The 27,654-nt window shown below is 35.9% G+C and overlaps 1 protein-coding gene across 3 annotated transcripts in view; it reads left to right on the top strand.

The window, feature by feature from the left end:
- The first annotated feature begins 3,570 nt into the window (after positions 1-3,570).
- The window catches only part of Ush (Zinc finger protein ush), a 150,472-nt gene continuing 126,388 nt past the window's right edge, over positions 3,571-27,654 (top strand). Inside the window, exons 1-2 of one of the 3 annotated variants that reach the window (XM_083092902.1) lie at positions 3,571-4,043; positions 12,640-12,875. In XM_083092902.1, coding sequence (XP_082949028.1) covers positions 12,743-12,875 — 133 coding nt within the window. In that variant the 5' untranslated portion in view covers positions 3,571-4,043; positions 12,640-12,742. Of the gene's footprint in view, positions 4,044-4,262; positions 4,472-12,639; positions 12,876-27,654 lie in introns of all 3 variants that reach the window. The other 2 variants (XM_083092908.1, XM_083092907.1) reach the window with 2 other exon arrangements.

Below are 27,654 nucleotides of genomic sequence, written 5' to 3'. Positions count from 1 at the left end.
ATTTGCGGCTCGTTAATACAGTAGTTCGATAATGCCGAACCGTTGGCCTGTATATCTCGTTCTTATCAGTAATCACCATATTATATAATAATTATCATTATATAATAATGATAACCGTCAACCATGAGAACAGGCGATTGTTGAAGCCAAGTAAGTTTTTGCAGAATTGTCTCGTTGAATTTTTATTGCATTATATCGTTTATAATATCTCTCATTTGCACACTGATCTTATTGTTTTAGTAAACTGTTTTAATTTAATTCTGAATTTTTCTGCTATCCATTTTTAATCTCTTTTTTTTCATTGTTCTAAAAAATTCTGCATTGTCCTCTACTATTGTTAAATATTTTAATTCATTGAGAAAATATTTTAATTTCTTTTTTTTGATGTGTTCTCTCTTTTTGTTTTAACCTCGTTGCAAATAAATTAATAGAAATAATCTTATTAATTTAATTTCAATTTTTTAAAATTATTGTTCATATTTTGTGTTACTCGTTGCAAGATATTTTCTTGGAGAATACGGTATCATTGTGGATCGGCATTGTTTGTGAAGGTTTCCTCTCATAAAGAGAAAAAGAAAGTTCTACGAGGAGTGTGTATATAACCAAAGATCGAAAAGTAGAGGCAATCGCAGGCGGTCTTGGACCATTCTCAGAACATTCTCGTCGTTTTGACGAACAACGCAGGCGGTTTCGTACCGTGATCAGAACGTTTTAGTTCATTCAACAAAGAACACAGGCGGTCTCGTGCCGTTCTCTGAGTTTTCTCTCACACCACAGTAACCTCTGAGGCGGTGTCAATCCGTTATCAAATAACACGAGAAATCTCATCCTTTCAAGGCCGGAATAACAATCCCGGTTTTTTAATTGACGTCAATCAGAGGAAAGTCCCTCTCCTTCAGTTTCGCCAAGCCTGCAGGTTTCCAAAACGTTAAGAAACAAGTCATTGGAATAATCGGTCGTACGATTCTCACCTATGAATTGAAGTAACGGCTTGATTAATTCAAGTTCTCAAACATATCTTCTTTCAGGTAACATTCATTACTTTCATTACTCAGGATCACGAGTATCTAAGATTCTAAAAATAAATATCTAATCTTATAGTTCTACATTAATTTTTCAGTTATATTATCAACCGTGGTTGAGTCTTGATGAAAGGTTGAAATTCACTTCTAGATTTATTATATTATTTACTTTCTTTTTATTAATCATAACAATTATATGCAGAACTTCTTAACACAGATTAATATACGAGGTTTCTTTTATTTCTATAAATTCTATTTTTTTATGGAGAAGAACATATATATATATTTCAGCCTTGATTAATTAAAATTTCTGAACCTTTGAAGTGTCCTTACATTTATTTACAGTCATAATAAATTTCCTTCTCACTTGTCCGGCACACATTGAGATGTATCAATTAAAAAAATTCTCTTTATTGGTAAGCACCAATACATGCACTTGTAGTGCATACATTGGTTATCATATATGAAAGGACTGAGTTGCAAATATATAATTAAAAAAGTGAGAATATAAAAGCTTATCACAAAATGTAATTTATTTGTTTTAAGGGTATGTCTGGATGAAAATAGTCCTCGAATCTGCATGGATGAATTCTCTGTTCGATGGCTCCTGTTCTACTGCGTGATTTATTGCTTGCAATACTTTTGGCATATTTTGCATTTATCAAGTCCAAATTTTATTTTAACATCACACAAAAAACCTACGTAATTGTTTCAACTATGAAAGGTGAGTATCAACATATGCTGTAATATGCTATCATTTACTGACTAAAGCTAAACTAAAGTTCAATGTCTTTGAAACAGTTGCAGCATACTTATAATAAAATAAGCCTGTTGAAGAAAGCCAGTTTAGAAAATACTGAATTATCCATAAAGTTAATGTTAAAACACATTATTCTTTTAAAAAGAGTAATATTGAATGTTTGAAGACATAAACTAAGTAACACAGTTAAGTAGTTGGTGTTTCCGATTTAACGAGACTTTCTTTCATTGGTGAGTGCCAACGTGTGCGCCTGTAGATGTGTGCGTACACGTTGGCACTCATATGCGAAAGGAAGAACTATGCTGGGACCGAAACAATTACAAATAATAGGATAAACAAGACACGGTATTTTTAAGATATGATGCTTTAATTATAAATTAAAAATTAAGAGTGATGTTAATAAGAATGAATGTTTATATAATTTTTGTAAATATTAAGTAATTCCTCCAAAAAAGATTTCACATCTCTATGTATAGTAATCCTACAGATAACAGATTGCAACAAGTTTTAGAAAAAAAAAATTCCATCAAAGAGATATCTTTGCTTATAAAGATTTCTGCAATTTTAATTGATTCGTCGTGTAATGAAGAATTTTTGTAAAAATTTTGCAATATTGAATACATTAAGATATTGTATTATAAATACATATTTAAAGCTTGTGTTACCTTTTATTTAGTCACATATATAATAATTAAATATATATAATAATAAAATAAAAATATTTTTTCAAAAAAATAAGATTTATCTATTTAAAATTTATTTACCCACAATATTTTTTCTCTTTTCAAATAATTCTATATACATATTATATATATATATTAAAAATGATTTCAAAAATATTGATAGAATAATTATTGAAGTTTCATTAAGATATACACTACCCTCCATAAGTTTGGAAACACATTGCATTTTACAGATAAACAATCGCATGGCAGCAATCTGTGCAGATTTTTCATATGAATATATTGCAAGACGTTTAAATGACGATATGACGCCTGTTTATACCGAAAATATGTCGAATAATTATTACGCGGCACCGAACTGCTCGGAGTTAAATTTCGCGCGTTGATTTGTTCTGCCAATTAGTGCTACTACAGCATATCAGATGCTGTAGTGGAATGCCTGTAATGTTTACGCGCATTGGAAATACATCAGAGTAATAAGAACTCATTTAAGTGCAGTTTGATTTTAGTTTCTGTAAAAGTAACAAAAATTACTACAATCATTAAAAATGGCTCCGACGTGCCAGATTCCATATGAATTGCGAGTCAAGATTATTATTTTACAAGAAGAAGGATATAACATCCGGCAAATATCAAAGAAATTAAAGTTATTTTCTTTATATTGTATACCTTTATAGAGTGTTTCCAAACTTATGGAGGGTACTGTATGTTACAAGAATATTTAGTTGTATATTTTCTAATTACGTATATATATTCATAATTAAATGATACGTGATTAAATTTTTTAAATATTTCACCTAACTTAAATACCGATGAAATTTCCCGAGTCGTATCAATATTTCCGAAGCGACTGCTGCTATATACCATTTCCGCGATACCATCTCCAAGACTCGAAGATATCATTTATCATTTACGCACTATTGCATTATTATTTCTCTCGCCTTCGCGAGATGGCGGAGGCATTTCAATTTGGCGGATGCTGCACATCAAGCTGCGAACGTTCTCCTTCCCGAGCCGCGCGTCATCCCCACCACCGGTTACGGCGCGTGCGCGACAGAGTGGGGAGAGTGTTTGGCGGCGCGGTTTGTTTAGTTGCACGCTGACAGCGGCCGCGGTTGAAGGTTATCGGCGCGCGTGTCCGCGTTTTACGAAAGCGCCGCGCTACCGGCGTCGTCGGTCGCCAATCGTGACACATTGTCCGTCGTCGCGTTCTCGCGTTACACATTACGTTACGAACGGAGCTTTTTCCCCTCTCCTGGGAAAGAGTGCGCACAGATATCTCCGTCTCCCCTGCTGTCCTTCCCCGGTCCCTTAATCGTTTGTGAGTCGCTATTTCGCTGTCTCCCGTTTTCGTCTGTTTTCTAAAAAGCATCTTGTCCTCCGTCTGTATCGTGTGTTGTGCGATTGTTGATCGTCGTTGGCCTCAGCAGCGTCTCTTGTGCCATCGTCAGCGTCACCATCGTCGCCAACATCACGCTGCACTCGCGTTGCAACGCGACATGTTCACGATGGACGGGTGACGTCGCAGAGCGCAGAGGATGTCACGTCGCAAGCAGAGCAACCCCAAGCCGCTGAAACGTGAGTTTGTGCTTTCTTTTTCCCGGCTTTTCCCTGCGTCCGATGCTTGGTGTCCGGTGACACGTGCCTCCTCGGTCCGTGTGTCTGTGTGTGTGTGTGCGTGTGTCGCGCGAGGGGGGCATCGCGTGCGCTTTGATCCCGCGCCTTTTTTTCCCGCGCCGCGATAGTTGGGAAAGTATTATATCGCCGCCATATTTGTTATTGTATATTTGAATTCAGCCGTTACACGGGATTTCGTCGAGTTAGCGCGAGCCGGTTGTTTTACTGACAAGTTTTGCTAAAGTTTAGTCGTAAATTGTTTTGGACTTCATCTGCTCCAAAATTTTACTCCCGGGAAGAAACGAGAAATTGTGGTTGAGAAAACTGATATCGGTTAAAGAGTAACGTGCGAATGTCAAGTACTTTCATAACCGCAGCAGTTTTCAAAGGTATGTATGTTAGAGGAAAAATTTGGGATTATTGGAAATTGGTATGATTATTCAAAGAGCACATTTAAATAATGAATGAATAGTTATTTAATAGAGTTATTTTTATGCAATATCGAAAATGAGTGAGATAGAATCTTATTATATCTTGCAATTAATTTCAAATAAATTTTGACGATAAAATATTTTAGTTAAAAAATTATAATCATACCAAAATTTTATAGCAGTTTGCAAATTAATTTGACACTGTCAATTATTTATTCGAGAATATAAAAAAATTTGCCTGCAAAGTTTGATAGAAAATGTACGATGTATGCAATTTTCGAACTATTATTATGATGAATATAGCACGAGAAACGCGCTTGAAACGTTGTCATCAATGTAAAAAAAATATCTCTTTTTCTGTCGATATAAGCGATAATTTCAAAAATAAATGAATGACCCCGAGTAAATTAATTCGCGGCGCCGGTGAAGGAGAACGAGTTCTCGACAAAACGCTGTCTCCATTTATCTTTCGAAGTATCAAACAGATAAAAAGTTAGATAGAAAATTAAATTAGGACATAATTGTTTCGACAATAGATTGCAAGTTTTGTCAGAAGCTCGAACTGATTTGTTATTATTTGTCTTTTAATTTTCTCAATTAATTTTTATTTTAAATTTCGGAGCTCATAAATTTTCTTGCTATTTTATTATAATAAAGAATACAATTTATTCACTTTAAAAAAACTTATAGAATTTATTATAGTTATATTAATAAAAGAGAAAATGTCGAGAAATTTATACTCTTAAAATATCCATATGTTAACATAATTTACATATAAATTATATGTAAACAATTGGTACAATATTAATGATCATATTTATTATATTTAAAAGTCATTTTTTTTTAATGTTAGGTTTTAGAGGCTTTTCAGTAAATTTTTATCGATTACTTCTTTCATTAAAAAATTATTAAACTTTTTTAATAAATATTTATTATGTTGAGACTATATTTCATAATTGAATAATCCATATATACATGAGAATGTGGAATAAAAATTATGATAATGTAAAATAAGCGCACAGGTTATTTTACAGGTTATTTATACATACACATATGAGAAATACACAATGGATTAACATATTCAACTGCATTTATATACATTTTGCTACCAAAAACGGCACGAATCTTTTTTGTCCTTAGCGATAACGTGACGCATTTACGGTTGTCATTGTCTGTCAGCTGACTTTTCAATTCTAATAATATGAGAACGCACACATGCACGCACTCAACGATCGGCAAACATGATTGTCACGATTTACATGGATTTCGCGCGATTGTAATTGCGATCTCACGATCGGCTCTTTGACAATTTTATTTCGTTGCCTATTGGCTCTCGCGACTTTTAAGTCATTCTGTGCAAATTACAAGAATATTTTTTAAGATTTTATGTAGTTTTATTTTATATTTAATATTATTTTAACATGATAAATTTTTTCTATGTAATATAATGACGTTTTCGACGACGTTCAAATTTTATAGAGCCTCTTGCAAATCGTGATTCAATGATATTCCCGCAAAAATGATTCGCAGAATGTATCTAGATCCATTTGTAATCGATATATGTTCGTAATTGAGTTGCGCAGTTTGTTTTCAAGTATTTCTCAAAGAAAGCTTAGCTCGAGATATTATTTCTTATCAGTTTTCCGTGAATTTTCGTTCTCAGTTTTTTTTTCTCGTTCCGCGAAGAGCGCAAGACAAGATCCAGTATCTGGATCTTCTCCCCCCCCCCTTTCTGTCGCGGCGACCATGCAATCTCGCGATCACGTGGCTCGATCACGAAAGTTGGAACACTTTCACGTGGCGACTCGTCGGACCGGGTCGTCCTTTTTTTTCTCCTTCTGTCCGCTTTTCCTTCTTCTTCTCTCTCTTTTTCTCTCTGTTTTTTTCTTTCTATCTGTCTCTAGTTCCTTGTTTCGTGACGTTTGCATCTCGCAAAGCTATCGATTTCGTTTCGAAGAAATCGGCCGCATTCAGTTACTGTCGCTAGAAAAAAAAATTTTTTCTCAGACACACGTAATTATTTGTCTGCTCTAAAATTGTTTTTAGAAACAAATTCTATCTCGGAGACTCGATTTCATGATTGAAGAAATCAGCTACTTGTAATATCAAATGAGAATTTGTTTATTCAATTTTTTATTTATGCTCGGAAATAATTAAAATAATTTTTAGGTATAGAAATTTATAACAAAATTTATAACATTACAATCTTATAAGAGAAAAAAATTAGTTTTATTATTAATTTATATAAATATATTAATTTATATAAAAATATAATTTATATTAAAAAAGAATCAATCATGTCATCATCGATATATATAAAACCGGTTATAGATAAATTAATATTATTTAATATATTGAATATTATGCCGTATTAATGTGAATGAGAAAGCTAGCGCGGATTTTTGCTAAAGGTTCCCTAGATTGGGGCAGGAAAATCGTATGTCTGCACGACGTGCATTGTAAGGCCCTCCCGTGGGACATCGACGTTAATGGCCGCGTAATTATTGTGATGCCGGCTCGTGCGCGTGACTGCTAATTGGGAGCGACCGTAATTGAGTTAATAACGCTGTGTTAAAATAGCGGGCCCGCCCCCCTTTCCACCCACCGGCGCGTCTTCTTCCCTTTCGCGTCCTCGTCGTCGCGTTAATCTTCGTTTCCCGTGTATATTTATACTTTTATATATTTGCGATTAAAATAAAATCCGAAAAATTATCGAGCGATCGTCCCATTAAATCGAATCTAATCTAAATCGCCGTATAATATCGTTGATTTTCTTTATTTCTTGATTGCATTAGCATATTAGTTCCAAATGATATCATGATATCATCACGTGGTATTTTATTTTTTTTTTTATTCTTTGATTTTTTTTCCTTCAAAAATGCGAAGAATTAATGTGCATCACTTTGGGAATTTTATTTCCATTTTTTTATGTCTGTTTCATATATTATAATTACACGTAAGTGCGAAGAAATAATATTGGCTAATTCATATCGAGCTAAAAACAATATCATTTCAAATTTTTTCAATTTATTACAATTAATTTTTTCATAACAATATTTTATCAAATTTTCTAATTATTTTCTGTGCAAATTTCTTTTTTTAACAAAAATTTAAATAAAATGCTATTAGTTTATTAGTAATTTTAGAACTTTAAAAATTTAATTTTTAAATTTTCATAAAATAAATAAATATATATATATTTTAAAAAAATTTTATAATAACAAAATTACTAATTTAATTAAGTTAATTAAATTATTAATTTTGTTATATTTAATTTGTTAATTACTTCACATTAAGTAATTGTACATTAATTCTTCGTTACTAAACTTTCTCTTGAATTCATATTAACATTAAAAAATAAGAACAAGATAACAAAGATATAAAAAAGAGCCGTTTTCTCATTATTCGTTGTCGCTATTCGATTGTTTTCTTGACTTAATTTTTACCATAGAAACAATTTCACAAGAGAATCGACACTTTTATAATGCGCCGATACTTTTCGCTGTGCGTTGCACATGTGACGATGATAACGATCGCTATTCGTGACTCTTGGAGCGGCACGATCGCCGTGGCTTCTTTCTCTCTCTCTCTTTTTTTTTCTCTTTCGGTATTTCGGTCTTTCACGGTAAATTCCGATGGCGCATTCGTACGCGACTCGGAAGTCGATGGCGAAGCGAAGCGACGAAAAAAAAAAAACGCGGATTTCGGGCGAAAAGCGTGTAGACCGATAAAGTCCCTCTGACGTCGTCAATATTTTGTAGTCACCCGGTGCTCCCTTATCTCATCGTATTGCTCGACGGCCACGGTTGCGACAACCGTGCCTTCTCTCTTTCCTATCTCCGTTTAGCTTATAAATACGGTCATGCAGCGACGACGATTAATCGTAAACTTGGTCGTCCTCGTTCGATTAAAAATTCATGCGCATTAATCGCGCATCTTAGAATGACAGAGATTGATCGATCTTTTAATTGTTTTCAAAATCTTTATTTCGCGACCATTTTTGGAAAAGCGATTTGATAACCTATTTCGTGTTCATCTTTTTTTTTTCGATTTATTGTCGATACGAAAAGCACGATATTATAAACGAGGAAAATTATTCGCGAAATATTTAACTTTGCAATCATTTTTCCCGTGTAATTCTAATGTACGACCACGTCTGTTTGATGATTACACTAAATTAAATTGTGCTAATTGATTATATTGACCATATTTAATCTGTAGCTGTTAAACAAAATTTAATTAAATAAGATGTACATCCTTTTATTTTAAAATTTATTTTATTTTTTTTATGTATCCAATTATTTTACGCGAGGTCTCTAAACCTTAATTGAATTCATTTTTAAGTAATTTCATCAAAAAAATTAGCGCGTAATAAAAACTATCTAATGTTATCGTAATGTATCCTTTCACGGAAATTACTAGGAAATATAAATTACACGAACGCAATTTACAACCACAATGTAATTTTTAAATACTCATTAAATGTAGGAGATAACATTCTATATAGAATTAGATGATACGAGATAGAGAAATCTATTAATATCTCTCCTCTCTATTACATCACAAAGGCTCGTGTGTTTCCATTGTATCACAAAGATCATCGAGTCTTCTCTCGTCACACCCCTTCTCATATCGAGCCACATAAATGACAGTGAAAATTTCCTCATTCTTCCGAGGTAAAAAACATAATCGCGATTTCGAAACGAGACGCCTCAAACTCATCTCGCCACCTGAAGATGCTTAATGTTACGTATGTGTCTCTCCCCCCCTCCCCCCGGAGGGGTTCAGCCGAATATCACGTCGGTGATCGACGATGCGGAGCGGGATAAAGGAGGAGGCACCCTGCGGGGGTCTCGGCGGCGACCCCCGCCGAGCGCGAGCGTCAAATTAATAAGCGATGATTTTATAGAATGCTTTATTGAATCGTGTTCGCCGTAAAGAATATCTCCCATCGCCTCGCTCGCCATCGATCGCGCAAAACCATGGTTCTCACCGCGGATCTCTCTTCCTTCCTTCCCCCGCAAAACGCGAAAAATTAAGACGACTATGCACGTGAATTTTTCTCTTCTCTCTTAAATTATGAACTTTGAATTGCACGTAATTATATGTTTAATTATAAATTTTAATGTTTAATTATGTTTAATTTTATATTACAATTAATTAGAGATTTGCGAGAATTGAGAAGAAAAAAAGATATAAATGATATTCTAGAGGGGCCCAAGAAGGATTGAGAGACACTGACAAGAGAGGTGCGTCTCTCCTTTCTTTACGTCGTTGTTGCTGTTGTTGTTACTGGTGTATCGTTGCTAATATGACGAGACCTCCGACCGTGCCTCCCTTCCCCTCGAAATGTGATTCCTCCAGTAAATTCTTGCGTATCATTGCGTGGAAGGAGATTATTCGATAGCGACACCTTCGGAGTCTTTTCGTCCGTTTAATCGAACACTCTTCGATCGAATAATCGTTTTCTTCCTCTCTCTTTCTCCCTTTTTCCTCTCCTCCGAGATGTGTAACGCGAGCCTCATGTCGCTGATAGATACGATAGCCAATACGCTGATGTATCCTAGCTATGTCGGGGCTTGATAATCAGCTGACCGCGTTGTGACAGTATTGCGTTCGTGTGAGATGTATTTTGTATCTGTTTAGAATAACTCTGATATTACAGTCTTTATTTGATCAATCTGTCGGCAAGCGTGCTACAAAATCCTGACAATTGATTGTATGATACATTTCTACAACAATAATAAATTTATTTAATTTTTAAAGAATTTTATTTTTTTCTCCAATTATTTAAAAGAGAAACCTCGAAAAAATTTAAAGATTGTTAAAAATCGGGGCAGAATCCTCTGCATATTCCAATTTCGAAAAATCACAAATAAGAACAATTTAAATTTTCAACGAGTTGCGATTTTGAGAATTTACAACAATAATTCTCGTGAAATTTCAACAATTTAACTTGACGAAATTTTGTAATTTAAATGCTTCTAAAAATTCAAGGATTTTATTATAAGCTCCAAAAGAGAGAGACACAAACTTTCAGCATCCAAATTTGATTGAATTCGCGGATGGAAGAAAAAAATATCAATGTTCTCTCTGCTCTTATAACGCTACGAGAAAAAGGAGAGCTGGAAAGAGGTCTCGTCTATAATTTATTTGCAACCGAACAGGCAATTTAAATTTTCAACGAGTTGCGATTTTGAGAATTTACAACAATAATTCTCGTGAAATTTCAACAATTTAACTTGACGAAATTTTGTAATTTAAATGCTTCTAAAAATTCAAGGATTTTATTATAAGCTCCAAAAGAGAAACACAAATTTTCAGCATCCAAATTTGATTGAATTCGCGGATGGAAGAAAAAAATATCAATGTTCTCTCTGCTCTTATAACGCTACGAGAAAAATGCTGGAAAGAGGTCTCGTCTATAATTTATTTGCAACCGAACAGGCAGGTTATCGGTGTAAAGACGCGTTTACACCCGTGTAAAGGCCCCTCCCGCCCTTAGTCGGTTAACGCCGCGGGGTGGCACCGTGACGGAGGGGGGGCCGCGAAGGGGGAGACACGAAGTAGAAGAGAACCGACTCGCGCGTACACCATTCCGGCGAGATGCCGGGACCGTGTCGTAACAGGCCGGAGTGACACCACAATGCGGTGTAGCAATTTGTAGGCTCGCCCTTCTCCCCCTCTCCTACTCACCCCTCGCCCTCCTTTCGCGTCGTTCCCCTTGCTTCGACTCCTCGACTGTATTTATGAGGCGAGCCTCGGTATCGGTTCCGCGCTTTGCGAAGGAAGGACGAGATGCACCAACGAGAGGGATTTACAGGTGGAGGGCACGAAAGGTAGAGCAAAGGGGGAGGAGGCTGAAGGGGGCACCGAGAGGGAAGAAAGGCTAACTAGGCGAGATCAGCGGCGCGATAGTTGTCTCCGGCGCGTTTCTTTGCAAGGGCAGGAAGGGCCTCGAGAAGAGGAGGAGGAGAGGAACATCTTGGCGGGGAGAGACATCTGCGGCGGCGGGATTCATGCGTTTGCGCGGAATAAGGAGACCCGATCAAAGAAGATAAAAGCTGCTGATGGACCTTCTTCTTTCTTTTCATTATCTTCTCTTCTCTTGATCGAGTTTCTCTTTTTATTTCTCTTTCAGTCAATCGAAGCGGCCATTAGATAATGAATTAATAAAAGACTATTGGCTTAAGGAATTAATAAAAAAAACTATTATAATTAATTCATTTTTATCTCCTAAACTTTTTTTGGTATATCAGATGCTTGAGGTATATTATCTTTTTCAGTTTGTAGACCGAGGGGTCAACCACTACTCAAAAAATGTACAGTGATTGCCATTGTATTGCTTTTGTATTGTTATTCTTATTCTTATTATTTTATTATTATTATTGTTATTATTATTATTATATTGTCAATATTGTCAGTATTGCCGCAGAATTAAAAAGTATTTCTGGTGCATATTACTTTTTTTCTTATATTGCTAGTATTATTTCAATTACATATTTTTCTAAAACATGTATTTCCTAAAATTACATTTACTGTATTACCGCAAAATATTCCTAATGAAATGTACAATGATTGCCACAGTGATTACTCCCTCGATCAACTTTCTCAAATAAAGTGTCACAATTATAATCAAAATTAAACTGCCGATTTATAATAATTATATTATAATTATTTAAAGCGATTAGTAGTAATATTTTGTTAATGATCGAAAAGTTTGAAAATGACATGGACAATCTTATCCCGATATCACGCGTTACATGTACCACGTGAATAATGAATAATGATTAGTCGAGGTGGGAGAATTAATTAATCGCGCGGATAATATCTAACAGTAACAATCGTAAGAAATAGTTGATTTCGATGCTAATTTCGCTGAATGACACCCACACACATACATGGCACACACACACACATACATGGCACACACACATAATGTTTACATGCCGGCGGCCTTGTACTCGCGCAGTATTGTTTACTTGCGGCGGCCTTGTTGTCATCCTTGCGGCGAGGTTCGAGAGGTTACGACGCTACGTGCGTCGTATTATTTCTCGAAACGTGGTCATTCAAGTATTATACAAGCACGAGGAAACATCAAACACTTGTTCTCTACAATTTTCAAGATTGCTGTTTCGTGATTTTCGCGCTGTTCCTTCGCGATGTGCGTAAAGTACGCGCTTAAATGTGTAATTAACGTCAAAGTGTTACGTAAAGTGTCGTGCGAACATGGTTTTTTTGGTAATTAATGCATGCGCGATCGTAATTAATCGTGTTTTCGCGAGCGAGGGAGCGAGGAAAGAGCAGCTTAGGACAAACGAGAGAGGAGGAGGAGGAGGTACCAGACAAGAGGAAAAAGAAAGTAAGTGATTCAGGTTGTAACTTGTAAATTACACTCTATAAAAGTGTGGATTCTAATCGACGATCAATTTGATTGCGAGCCTCGTTAGATTATACGTGTGTTAACGACAACATTTCGAATATCGAGAAAGGCACGAAACGTCATTACGCTATAAAGAAATTTTTTCCCCAGCGACGAAACTGATGCGTTTGCTCTTCCTTTACATTTCCGACGAGTATCAGCGGATTTCTCAATTTGTTTTCTTGCAATCACTATAATTTTCTCTCTAATCGCCTTCGGAGATCTCGATATCTTATTTAATAATTTTAATCCATTAATTTTTTTTTTTACTAAAGTAGATTAAAACTGGTTTCTCGCTTTTTTGCTCTTGCCCAAGATCGCTTTAAATCCTGTTGCGAGTCTGTCCTTGTCAGGCCTGAACGATAGAACTTTCTCGATATGCATATACTCGGGCCGATATCGACCCGATAACATTTGTGCGAAACATTTGCTCGAGATTTCCGTCCAATCGGTCCGTTACCCGTGTTTATCCCCAATTCCGATTGTCGAGCGTCTATCGCTCTCGAGAGCGAGATTATCCACGCGCCGCGGTTATTCGCGTACGTCACAGATCAGTCGATCGCGATCGGAACGTGACACTCATGACGGGTTAAAATCTATCGGTATCGGTCGGCTATCAGCTCATTACGCTAATATTCAGCTCGCGGCATGTCCACGGTATATCGCGATCGTGCCTTTTTTGCGCGGGCCGTCCGTGTCCTCGCACACATGTGCCTGGGGGTCGCGCAACATTCCCGTTTTTGGTCGTCTCCTCTCCTCGTACCGGTTGTTCGATCGCCCATCTTTGTGGGGAATCCTTTGCGAGAGGAATCTCGCTCGAGAGTAAAATCTTGAATTTTTCGAGAATGCATATATAAAAATAAATTATATAAAAAAATACATACATTAAGAAATTGGATAGAATAGATAGGAAATAGATAGGCATTTCTTATTGAAATTTTTATCAATATCTCATAATAACGCAAACTATTTTAATTCTCCTGTGAAATGCCATGTATATTTGCAAAGTTTATTTTTCGATGTGAAAATTTTCAATCTTTTTGTGAATAAAATTATTTTAAATAATTGAATAAAATAGCTACAATGGCATTTATTTGAAATTTCAGTTTGTGAAAAAAGATTGGGATTTTATTTGTAAAAACAATGCATTACACTTTGCAAATTCATTATTGCATCAGCGAAATTATGTAAATCATAAAAATATAGAAATTATTGGATCTCATTTTGTTGCGCATTTGACTCACTCTCTAGATTCTAGAAAACATGAATGATGAAATAAATCAGGAAATGTATATCATCAGACATATATAAAAAAAAAACATACATTAAGAAATTGGATAAAATAGATAGGAAATAGATAGGCATTTCTTATTGAAATTTTTATCAATATCTCGTAATAACGCAAAACTATTTTAATTTTACTTTAATTTATGATATTAAGATTTTGTCTATTTTTATCATTTAGATATCGTTTATCTACTTTATCCATCCATTATGTAAAAAAATTTTCCAAGAGTAGAACAAGCTAATGTCTTTTATTCCACACATGCTTTTTCTTCTCCCTCTTTCTCTTTTCTGTTCTCCAACCGTTGGTTTTAGGGATCCGATATCATGTAGATTACCAGAAGCATCTGCGTTTTCTCAAACCTCGAGATAAGACAGCAAGAGAGATGGGATGATTGCCAGGTTTTCTCTTCCTCCCTCTTGCATTCTTTCGATTTCGAATATAACGATTTTGAATGCATTTGTACGTGTTTTGATCTTTCTGGATTGCCCGAAGATGATGCGAGATTAATAATGCGTCTAGTAATAAAGATTATAATGATTACACGATATAATCAATGGAAGGATCTTGAAATGGAAATGTTTTTTGCTTCTCTCTTCGCACCTCTTTAGAATTTAAAAATCTTTACATATATATTTATTTATATCTGATATCTGACAATGATGATGTCAAACTAGCAATATATTTTTTTCCTTCGGAGATAGATGAATCATTTTAAGTGAATCATATAAAATGAATGCATCGGACAGATGAGCTTTTGTTTAATCTTATCTGACAATGAATTGTGCAGCGAATGTGCTAATCGAAATATGTCTAATGCAGTTCTAGAAACAGATAGAATCTTTTAAAAATGTAAATAAAAGAATGAAAGAAAAGGTATTGGCAATTTTGAATTTGTGCGAAAATTACAATTATTCATACGCTATTTATTTGTGGCAGATCTAATAAATAATCTGATAAAAATCTGATAGATAATTTTAATGATAAGGGTGGCAAAGATGCGCGAAATGACAATTAAAGATATTTTATTATCAATTATTCTATTATGTATAAATTAAATCTCACATATTATTAAAAATAATTATTTCAACATTTTATTAAATACATGATTAATTTTGATTCGCACATTTTCGAGTGATCGTAAATTTACAGAAGGAAGAAAATTCTTGTAACGGATTCAGAAAATAGCGAGCAGACAACCGATAGATATTTATCATGAACGCATCAGTTTTACAAAGCGTGGGCGTTAATGTAAATGTAACCTTTGTTACACAGTCGCAGCGAGTTATGCAAAGTTATTCGCGCTAGATTGTCGCACGCTGATAAATGAACGGATTTAAGCAATTGCAACTGCTTGCAAATGGAAATGTCGAGGAAAACATGAATTATTCGCTTTGCAATACATATATACTTGCGATGTCCCACGTAAAAAAGTCATGTGTTTATAATTATCATTTTCGAAAATTTATTAGAGATCAATCAAATTTATTAGAGAATCAATCAAATTTATCAGATTTTTTATTAGAGATTTTTTATTAGAGAATCAATATTATTTGATAGAAAGAGAGATAAGCAGATAAACGAAACAATGTTTTATCACGTAAAATCGTGGAATAAATTTAAGATTGCAAATATTTAATTTCTTACGCACTTTCTGAGATTATCATTCGAATAATTCACTTAGCCTTTACGGACGACGACTAAAGAAGATTGTCAAAATCGAAGCGTATCAATTCGCCTTGAAATTCCTGACGTGGAATCATCGAAAGATTTTCAGGTTCCTATCATTTCGCGATATCAACGCGCAAGAATCGTCGCGCGTGCATTCCGATCGGGAGGCTGCGATCTCCCTTCCCTCCCCCTCCCCTCCCCTCCCCTCCTTTCCTTCACCCTCTCGTCTCCCGCGAGTAGCGCGTCGGTATTATATCTCGAGTGCCCCTTTTCTCCTCAATCATCGGGCTTATCTGAGCCTCTTCAGATAAGAGTGGCGCCTTGGTCATTTCGAACCGGTACTCGGGTGGAGAGGGAGAGGCACCGCTAGTGCTCGGGATGGCGTTGAAAAATTAAGCGTAACCTTTCACTGGAAATTAAAGCAAAGTCTCAGAAAAGTGCGTTTCCTCGACGATCTTCAATCATCCGTTCACACAATTGTTGCTGAATAGATTATCGTCGCGTAAAGTGAAAGCAAATAGATCTGGAATCACCTGTGATAATAATGATCTTTAAATTTTTTAATTATGTGTGTGATTTTAAAGTTTTACATGATAATAAATATAATAGATAAATAAATAAAATAACATATAATAAATGTAATAATAAAATTGCAATCTGATTTAATTATTCCAACATTCTCGTTACACTTAGTTGTTAATAAAATTGATTTATTCTTTGTTTTTGCAAAAATTCGATATTCTGTAGAAAAGAATTTTTATTATTACATGTACGTATATTTATTTATTTATTTTAAAATGTGATAAAACATTGTTTAAGCTAATTAATTGATCATTATTATAATAATTTATGTAATAACTTCTCTTTTTATTTATCAGCACGATGTCTCGAAAAAATTGATATGTTTCAAAAATTTTTAATTTTGTTCTATAAATCTATAAATCTTTGTTATTGCAACGCCAAGTTATTCTAATATGCGAGAAATAAGAGTAATAAATAATAATTGCGCGAGACGCCGAGACGCCGGTTTTCGTTATCGTTGTCGCGAGTGAGGTGAGGAGAAGTGAAGGAAGAGGTTTACACACTGTTGAAGGTGTTTATCGAGCAAATACGAGCGGGCAATTAGGTGTCTTGGGCGCACGTGCCATTGTTTGTCCGGTTAAACAAGATATTATTGTATGAACAAGTCGCGTTTCTCTCTCTCTTTCTTTCTCTTTCTCTCTTTCCCCCTCTCTCTTTTATAAGATGCCGTAGAAGGCGACGGATAAAGAAGGAGGAAATCTGATTTTCGTCTTTTTATAAGGTGTGCCAAAAAACTACAGTAGGATATTCTTTTAAAAGGCTTTTAAAAGCCTTTTAAGATCCAATCATTGGTAGACACACTCTGTATATCTCGCGTGAGAAGATAAATAGAATAGAAATGATACAAGTTTGTCTCTTAATGTCACCTGCGAAAGCTAGTCGTCGATAAGGATCATTTGCATAACAAATCTGCGAGCAACTTTGCATTTTTAATTAAAATTAAAAATTTGTAATATCCTTCTTACATAATTAATAGCGACGTTAATAATTACCTCGTAAAGAGAGAGAATCACGAATGTCCTTCTACATCCTTTTGTAATTATCTAGCATATATAGCGTGTTTAGCTTAGTGTAAAAATAAAAAAAAAAACATGATTTGTTTTTTCCTTTATTAAATTTCTAAGATTTTACGCAATAAATTTAAATAAAAATAAAATTTCTTTGAATATAAGAAAACTATCACACGCATACACGCATCTTAAATTATGCATAAAATTTATTATGCATATGTATGTATCTTAAAATCTAGAATTTTAAGTTTTATGCTAGAAATAAAAATTGTTGTAAATGATATTTTTCTTACGGGGGCAGACAAGGGTCCATTGTTGTGCACAACTTTTGCAAAATGTGTGTCGGGCAACGTACGATCGATCGCCACTTTATCTCGCCATAATCGCCGCGGCGACATCGCGGAGCACTTTTCTGAGGACACGCTGATAAGCGTGGGAGGACCGGTTTCGCGGATAAGACCTTGAGACGGTTCTCTCTTTCTCTCTCTCTCTCTTTCCGCGCACAGCGCGAGGAAATACGATGGATAAAATCGCGGAGAGACGAGGCAGGGGGCAGTAGGCGAGGCACGAGATTATCGCGAAAAGTCAGAAACAGTCGGGCGAGCGCTCTGCAGACGTTATCATTCCTAGTTTTATCAGCCCCTGCATCGTCTGGGGTTAGTTTCTCCTTCCACTACCTCTCCCGCTGCACTCTCTCTCTTTCTTTCTCTATACCTCCCTCGGGAGGGCGGGAGGAAGCCGCACATCCCCTCGTAGACTGACTGCCACAACCCCCTCGGTGGCAACCCGGGTTCTCTTCACATGGCGGATATATATGTATATATGTGCGTGCGTTTTGCCAGGGGCGGATGTGATCTTTGACCTCGTCATAGCGTTGAAAAAAGCTGTGTTGCTCGCATTAAAAAAAGGAATTATACCACAAAAAAAATTTTCTTTCTTTATCTTTATAAGAATAATTCAAAAGGAAAATATATTTTTGATAGTTTTGTGTTTTGTTTCATTAAATTGAAATATCTCAGATAAAAGCAAGTGATAATGATCAAATCAATTAAAAATCAGCCAAATCCATTAAAATATAATTAAATAAATGACACATAATTTTAATGTATTACATGTTAATGTAGAACATTTTGTGTGGAATTTGATCTTGTTTTTATTACTTAAGAATATTAAATAAAAAAGAATATATATTTTCTATCTTCTATTTTTTTATTTTTTCATTTCTCTCTGCGCGATATATTAGCGCAAATAAAATTAAAATTTTCTATTTATTATGCAGAAATATTCCTGTCAAGAAATTAAGTTTTAAAGCCCGAGTCTCGAAATCACTTAAGAGATTCGAAAAAAGAAAGAAGAAGGAAAAGAGATCAACCTATATATCTGATCCGCTCCTGTTCGCCTTCTTCTCCACAATTCGCATTTTATGCGGCTCGCGAACGTCTACGAGCACGTGCGTTTGCGCGTGTGTAGGAGTGTCTTGAAAGAGCGTGGTGAAATCCTATCTAGTTAAAAATCGTCTGCGTGCCGCGCACTTGGTTCCATTCGCGAGTAGAGGACGACGACGCGACGTCCGGCTTAATGCATTCCGCGCGAGATGGAAACGACGACGAGGAGGACGAGGACGAGGACGATCGATCCATCTGACGAATGTTGCCGTCCGTCCTCGTCCTCGTCGATTCTCACACGGTTCGACCCGATCCTTATCGTCGAGCGTGGGGCACAAAGCGCGCAGGTGTGCCACGTGATAAGCCTGCTGTTGGAGGCGGCGAATTTCGCGTCGATTTTTCTAAAATGGGACGATTGATAGATCCGAGGAGAAAGAGAGAGAGAACTAGAAAAATTTAATTTATATATTAATCAATTTTTTAACGTAAGAAAAAATCAAAAAAATCTTGAAGATGTATAAATAATGTGACTCACTTAAAGGATCAGTTTCGATTTTTTCCTGAGAAAACTGACTAGATATTTTTTTTTTCAATTTTTAAATAATTTTTTAAATAAATCTTATATGATAATTAAACACTAATTTCAATTAATTACATTTTTATTAAAACTACATTTGTTTAAAATTGAATAAAAAATTAATCTGATATCTATTTGTACGAGTTTAATTTGGGAGAAATTTCCGTGATAAATTACGTATAATTCCAAGCTTGTTGGATATTTTCGATACAAGATTTACTCGAAATCGATGGAATGGACCATCCCTGAGAGGTCCACATCCTACGTTTCGATGCGTCGTCCGGCGTGGACAGATCCGATGGTGCGGTACGTCGTCCTTATGCCAGTACCGGCCGCGATGCAATATGCACGCGATCCGTGGGCTCGATAATAAAGAGAGCCTTATGCAGGCGAGTGTGTGTTTATGCGGGGCGCGCGCGCACCAGAGAGAGAGAGAGAGAGAGAGAGGGAAAGATACATATGGGGGAGAGAACATTATCGGTATGCGCAACGTTGAGAAAGAAGAAGAAGAAGAGTGGACCGGCGAGAGGAATGCTCACAATGCTGTAATTTCAGTGTTTGATCTTCCCATCTCTCTATGGGGATATTATGTGGGTACTCTTTCTCTCTCTCTCTTTGGATGTGTATGTGGGATATATGTATGCGGGTGAGGGGAGGCCGGTTTTATTTCACCCGCATTATTATTCCGTTGGAAGATCGCGCGCCGATTCGAGCCGAGGCGAAGCTCGCGAGCTGCGCTTATTTATGGATGGATTCTCTTTTAACTTTCGGCAAGGTTCCCTCGGTTTGGCTCTCTCTTTATTCACCGTCCCTTCTCTCGCCTTCCGTGTCTTTACGCATCGCTGCGACATCGAGAAATTGACGATAAGCGAGAAAAATTGATTTTTATCGATTAAAAAAAAAACAAAATATAATAGATATATAAAAACGCTCATAAATTAATAATATATATATTAAATATTGTATAAATTAATAATACGTAAATTAAGATGCTGAGAATCGTGCGTGATAAAGAATCTTTTGAATGACTTGATTTGGAAAATTTAAGATTGCGTCTTTTATTAGCTCATTTAAGGGGTTATACCTAGTCAGCAAGTCGAAAAAAACGTATTTTTGGGGAATTTAAAAAAAACTGTTAGGTATTTTTATTTCATCGATTCTTTATCATAATATATATCTATCAAAGAAGTTTTCATAATTTCTTCAATTAAAAATATCGAGTAATGTAGGCACAGTAGCTATTTTCCAGAGACATCTTTTTTCGGAGGCGTTTGGCGGTGAGCAAGATTGCTCGGAGCTGGATCATCTGAAATAAAAAATTCAAAAGGATTTAGCTTTCGTATGAATTGATCTAGTCGGTGAACGAAGGAATTTTAATTTTGATGGAACCTTTTTTTTTTATTAACAAAAGAACGAAATGTTTTAACACGAAAAATTCGTATTTTTGCGTCAAACGTCTGTCACATTGTCAAAAATCAATTTTTTGTAAAATCCTTCGTTCACCGACTAGATCAATTCATACGAAAGCTAAATCTTTTTGAATTTTTTATTTCAGATGATCCAGCTCCGAGCAATCTTGCTCACCGCCTCCGAAAAAAGATGTCTCTGGAAAATAGTTACTGTGCCTACATTTCTCGATATTTTTAATTGAAAAAATTATGAAAACTTCTTTGATAGATATATATTATGATAAAGAATCAATGAAATAAAAATACCTAAGTTTTTTTTTTTTTTAATTCCAAAAATTCCTTTTTTTTTCGACTTGCTGACTAGGTATAATCCCTTAATGCCGCATAATCCTCGTTAGTTTACTTTCAAGCCTATGCTCAATCTTGCACTCGTATGAAACTATTATAAACACATTCTCCGAGTCGTGACACATGGATATCTAGATTATGATGCGTTCGACCTAGAAACGCGTGAACCGGAAGCGGCAGGCATTTACGACGCCGTAATGCAGTGTAATGTCGTAGAGAAGAGATGCGGGAAGGAGAAAGAGAGAGAGAGAGAAAAGTCGCGAGAATCCATTCGATGGGCATTTGGAATTCCTAGAAGTCCGACGTATATCAGGCGCGTATCTCGGTACCGGAGAGCGTAATCGTTCCATCATCCGGTCACCCCCTCGTCCCCGCCCCCGTCCACTTCCCGCTCCCCGCGGGCAGCTCCTTTGACTGGTTATTCGCACGATGGAAACTTTCCTCTCTCGTCGCACTCATTACCGCTATCTCCGTCCGGCTGACCATCATCATCAGCTGATATCCTATCGACGGCGGTCTTCGACGGCCGTTCCTTTCTTTTTCCTCCTTAAAAAGCGACGACGTCATTCGTCTCGGTTTCCCGTTCTTCTTCGACTCTTAATTGTGCGCGACCGCAATCGTGAATAATCGTTGAACTCGTTGAGACAATCGCAAGAATAACGGTGGAAATTTTGCACGTATTATATTGATAAACGAACGATATTTAATCATTTCACTTAAAGATATGTGTAAATATATTTTTTCATCTCTCAGTCTTAACTCAATTTAATTTTAATTTTGTTTTTTAATTCGATTTGAAGCCGAATAGATCGCTTGCTTGATGATGCATCGCGTTATGTTTAACATTACGAGTGCAAATTCTTACACTTTGAGTGGAAAAATGAATGATTAAACGTTGGCAATAACAGAGTATTGCACACTTGAGATAATAAGACTGCATTTCGAATGATTTAAATATATCAAATTAGTCATTTACAATACTCTATAGTTGCGAAAGTAATCACATGTTTCGTGAAAAAACTGTATATTTTAAAAACGACTGATATCTGCATTTTTCATAATTTTTTCATAATTTTTCAAAAAATGATGTTCCTCGATTCTAAATTGCATAAAAGGTTGATACATGATGTTTGTCAGATATCTTATGTGAAACATCTTATGAGATCTCGAAGATAAGTGAACACGAATCCTTCGTTTCTCCGAAAGATCGAAACGGCCGAGGAAGACAACGTTGTGAATATTTCGCGATTCCGTCATTGTGTGAAGTGTCATTGACGGAAGTTTATTACTACGAGTGCATATCGGTGCGGATAAGCGCGCGAACCGCTCGAAAAAGACACATTATCTCGCAGATAACGATTATGAATCATGGAAATTACCTATTCCAAGCGTCGTCACGTTGCTTTATGCGTCTTACGAGATGCACCGTTAAAAGGGGGACTTTATCGGACTCCGATCACACTTGATCTCCTCTTATCGAACGGGCGACAAATAACAGCGATATAATTTGCGTCTCGCGTTAATTTGCATTCATTTAGATAAGCATGGGGAGGGCTTTTCGTAAATGTCTTTGCCCGCAAATTATGTGCTCTAAGAAAAATATTTTTTATCGTGATTCTCTTCTGAGATATTATTATATATTATTAAAAAATTAAAAAATGGCAATTTGACAGAGTTGTATATTTTTCAAAATTATTAATACAGAATTATTAATCATATATAATTATTGTCATTCGCTCATTAAATGTTGGGAAATGTTGATGAAAATACATTAACGACAAAATAATACGCTAATAATATAAAGTAATATTACATTTAATGATGTAATAATAATAATATGCTAATTAAGTGATAATCCGTCCATGTGAAACCTGTTAATCCCCGTACAATATGTCCGCCTTGTAAGCCAAAATTTCGGGTCAGTTTACCGCCAGGATAAAATCGATACACCGTTTATGTACGCATACCTCATTGAAATTCATAATGTCACAAAACTGGGCTTACACACTGCACTGGCGTACTGTAACAAGGCATCCCTATAACATTGCCCGCATTATATACAGACTAAACACGTGTTCTTGCGATACATCAGGTTTGCGTTATGAAAATAAAAAAATAATATAATATGTAAATAAAATTATTTTATATATTATTTATTTTATTTATAAAATTATTTTACATATTTATATAATTTTATACATTATTTATATATTATTTAACGCAAAACGCGATCGCAGATATTTGAAGAATATTAACATATTTATGTAAAATGTCTAAATAATCGAAATAAAAAGAAAAAGGGAGAGAGAAAAGATTTTTTAGTAGATGTTAAGGATCTAAAGAAACAAAAATTGCATCATGTATATAAGTGCTTGCGAAATTTGGCACAGGGATACCTAGTGCACAATACTTAATGTGTTGTCCCGATCTCGGTCGTCTTTTATCCCGCGGGAAAGTCATCTCTCGCGGGCTCTGTATCGGTTCTGGGTCTGATATCGCGGCGGGCTAAGGCCGATACCCTCGCGGTGATCTCTGGGACAAGACAACAATGCAATCTGCAATGCGAATACATATAGCGAGAGCGCAATCGTTGGAAAACAGCGAGTGCTTATCGTCGCCTCGCGACGATATTTAAGAGAGCGGACGAAAACCGCGCGATGGCAGAAAAATGGCGGCGAGAATAATGAGCGATAATCATTGAGTGTCGACGATACTTTGGCGAGATTCGTGGTTGACGTTTTGACACCTGTTCATTAATCTAAGTTTATTCGTTGAAAATGGTTGGGAAAAATCGCATAAATCGCATTTAAATAAAACTTAAATACTGTACACGTGGTTTTGACAAAACAAGAGATGATCGCATCTGTCGTAACTTATAGCGAGATTCGGGAATATCGAATCGACCTGTACGATGCATAGGACTTATCTGCAACGATGCAGCAACGAGTCACGTGAAAACATATCCGTTAGCGCTGATTTGTTCTGAAAAATACATTATCGCGTATTTCGCGATTGTCGATGCAACGTCTCATTCACCTCTGTTCGTAAAGTCGATAAACCTTTTGCAAATAATAGTACCCGGAAAAAAAACAGATTTAACAAACTCTCTTTGCGTCGAAATTGTAAAATTCCATAAGCATTCAATATCTTGTTTAAAAAATGTCATTCTCACGATAATCATCTCCAATCTCTGTGAATTTTTCTTTTCTAAGAGAAATTTTCACGGGAGAAATTTAGCTTTATAAATATTAATATATTATATCTAAAAAATTATTAATATAATAATTAAAATTATATTTTATTTCTCGGTTCTCAAATTTTAACCACAAGAATTAATGCTCGAAATTTTCAGTTATAAAGAGTTGAGAATTTTCAATCTCTCGCTTTGCTACGGGATTAACCTGTCGTAACGATGCGATATTCGCGTTTAGGATAGGTGGGAACGTAACGAGGAATATCGAGGATCACGAGGATGACGAGGGCGATCGACGTGTCCCAGGACGTGCCAGGTTGCGTCGATGGTGGCATCCGCGAGCGCCCACCTGTTGACATCGGAGGGGGTGGGCTCGGGGTTGGCGGCGGGTCGTGGGAACGCGCGGCGCGGGGGCGGACGGCCCCGAGAGTAGGAAGTGTGTTACGGTTGTGGTGGTGCTACCCGGGCACACGCCGAGGGTACTCGTTCATTATCTGCCGCTCTGAAAGCCAACGGCTGAAAAGCCCGAACCGCCATATTCCGCCGCCCGCCGAAAAAGCAGCGTCGTTTTTGCGCGCCCTTCTTTCGCGAATAATTATCACGCCCGCTAGAGAGAATTAGGAAATTATTATTTCTATATAAACTCCGTTTTCTCTCTCTCCGATAAATTATTTTATTTTATCGCGTTTGCTTTTCAATCTCTAAATTTATCCTCCTCAAAGAGCGTCTAATTTTATAATAATTTTATTAATAATTTTATTAATAATTTTATAATAATTTTATAATTGTTTGAAAATTAATTCGTTATTAAATTAATTATATTAATTATTTAAATAAGTATTTATTAAATTAATTTTATATCCTTTTTAATTTAAATTAATTAGGATTTATATATTACTGATGGGCTTGCACAAATAATTTAATTCCTTTGATTAAAGCATAATTTATTTTTGATTTCTAAATATTATTTATATTTTTCCTTATACATATATATTTTACAAAAATAAATTAATATATTCCTAAAAAAAGTTTTTTTCCCTAAATTTTCAAAAAAAAACGAACATCTTCAATTTATTATTCACAGCGCATTAAAACATTTTTTATGAATAAATTTATTTATTTACATTTTTATAATTTATTCATCTCGCACACATCTGCTTGTAAATCTAGTTTCTTGAATTCGAGCCGGCTTATCGGTGTCACGACATGTCGCGTCGCGTATTGGCGAGGTTTTGCGGCTTTCGCGCGTTATGGACGCGGCCGCATAATAGCGTCGCTCTATTGACAGCTCGCTGTAAAGATCCGAAATCGCGATACGCGGCCGCGAACGTGACCGAGGCGCGTTTTCACGACGGACGCTTACGTTACCGTATCCCCGAAGAAACCCGACGGCGAGATATCGCCCGGGTCTCGCATTGGCCGCTGATAACGGCGACGTTAAGAGCTCCATCGCGAATAACTATATCGATGTCGATATATCGCGTCGCACGAGCTTGACGCATTTATCTTGGAGCTTAACAATAACTCTTTCCTTGTATTATTATACAACATAACGTACAATCATAACAAAATATGGTAATAAGAAAAAAATAATGCGAAATGTAATTATAATCGAATAATTATCATCATCTCGCAATCAAAGTTGCAATTTAATATTGCAATAATTTAATTTGTCAGTTTTATCAGAAATAATCTATTTCTAAACAAATATAAAAAAAAAAGTATACAAGATGTCTCAGATTTTGCGAAAATTTCATTTCTGGCTCGATGAGATTCGAATTCATAGTAGATTTTTTTTCTTAATAAAAATGTCAGAATTTTAAGAGCTATCAGCGATTTTGCGAACTTAATTAATTGTCCATTTATACGCATTTATCGATTTACAAATTATTGAGTTTACAAATATGTGGCGTTAAAAATTGAATTTTTTCCTATATCAAGTATATAATTAAAGCGATTAATCGCCGAATGTGTAATTAGTCGCGCGATACGCGTCATTTCTGTCGAATTGGCACGTCTTATCGTGACGCGGCTGCAGTTTAAATATGCGCGAGTGCGAGTTTAATCGTGGCGTAATTTTCATCATCACTTGACACGGACGTGCTTAAATTGCGGAATACAAGCGCGGTTAGTGTCCCTTGCGGAATAAATTTGTTATCGCTTCATTCTGCATTTTTCGTCGGAATCTTTATCGTCGCCGCGAAACAATCGCAGAGGTCTCTCTCATGTTTGTTTTCTATTCATTCCAAAGAGAAAAATATACATTCTTCATAAATTCAATTGTTAACGAATCTTTCCATTATTATAATTACAATTATAAATTGCACGAAATATTAATTATACGAATAATGATCAGATAATAACTTTCTCGTGGAAAATGTGTCTCTTGCGAGCTTTGCAAACTCGTTCCATTCATGTGTCGTTAGTATCGTCGATATCTCCCTTTTTCTCTCTCTCTCTTTCTCGATGACACGTCAATGGTGCGCCAATAGTGAAGGAGATGGAGGAGGAGGAGAAGGAAACAGATGATGAAACGTCGTTCGAAATCGGCAATCTCTCGCGTCCGTCGAGACGGCTGTTCAAAGGATGAGCGTTATCGAGCTGATAACTTGCGCGCGCGCGCGCGCCTCGTCGCAGCTTCCGAGGGAATCTTTCTTCTCCTCCCTCTTCCGACTGTTTCACTACATTGTATAACGCTAAACATGTCGACAGCTCGGACGTTAAAAATGAACGTCGCAAACAAACGATAGTTTAAATTAAAAATTCGATCTTATTAAAATTGCACGAATTATTAAAAATATAACGAATCTATGCATTTGTATATTTTTTCTCGACGTGAGCTCTGAGGATTTATAATTCCGAGATGACGCATATTCGCGATTTTTTATATAAAAATCATAATAATAAAAATCCACGCGCGGCATAATTTCAAAGTTATCGGAGAGAAACGCAAGATACGTTATAAATATAAACACTTCTAACTTTTTAATTCTAAGTAATATATAAGTGAGAAAGCACGCGCTACACATGCGAGAAAAATGTCGAGGAAATCCGAGCCAGAAATTTGCCAGTTCTCCTTTTTTTATTGCACGCGGACGAGAGAGAGAGGTACATAAATACTTTCGTAGCGCGTTTCGGATATAACCGGGATAACCGGTTAATCGCGCCCGTAACTCTCCGGTGTAGCCCGATCTGCACGCGCGTGGGAGGAGAGAGAGAGGACGTCGCGTTGCGTCGCGGTGACTTTCTCCCGACGCCG

Source organism: Camponotus vicinus, unplaced genomic scaffold (assembly GCF_025532165.1).
Source record: "Camponotus vicinus isolate PSW18456_S1 unplaced genomic scaffold, iyCamVici1.0 SCAF_3, whole genome shotgun sequence".
Classification (NCBI taxonomy): Eukaryota; Metazoa; Arthropoda; class Insecta; order Hymenoptera; family Formicidae; genus Camponotus; species Camponotus vicinus.
The sequence above is the reverse complement of the archived record's forward strand: the minus strand, read 5'-3'. Positions and strand labels throughout refer to the sequence as shown.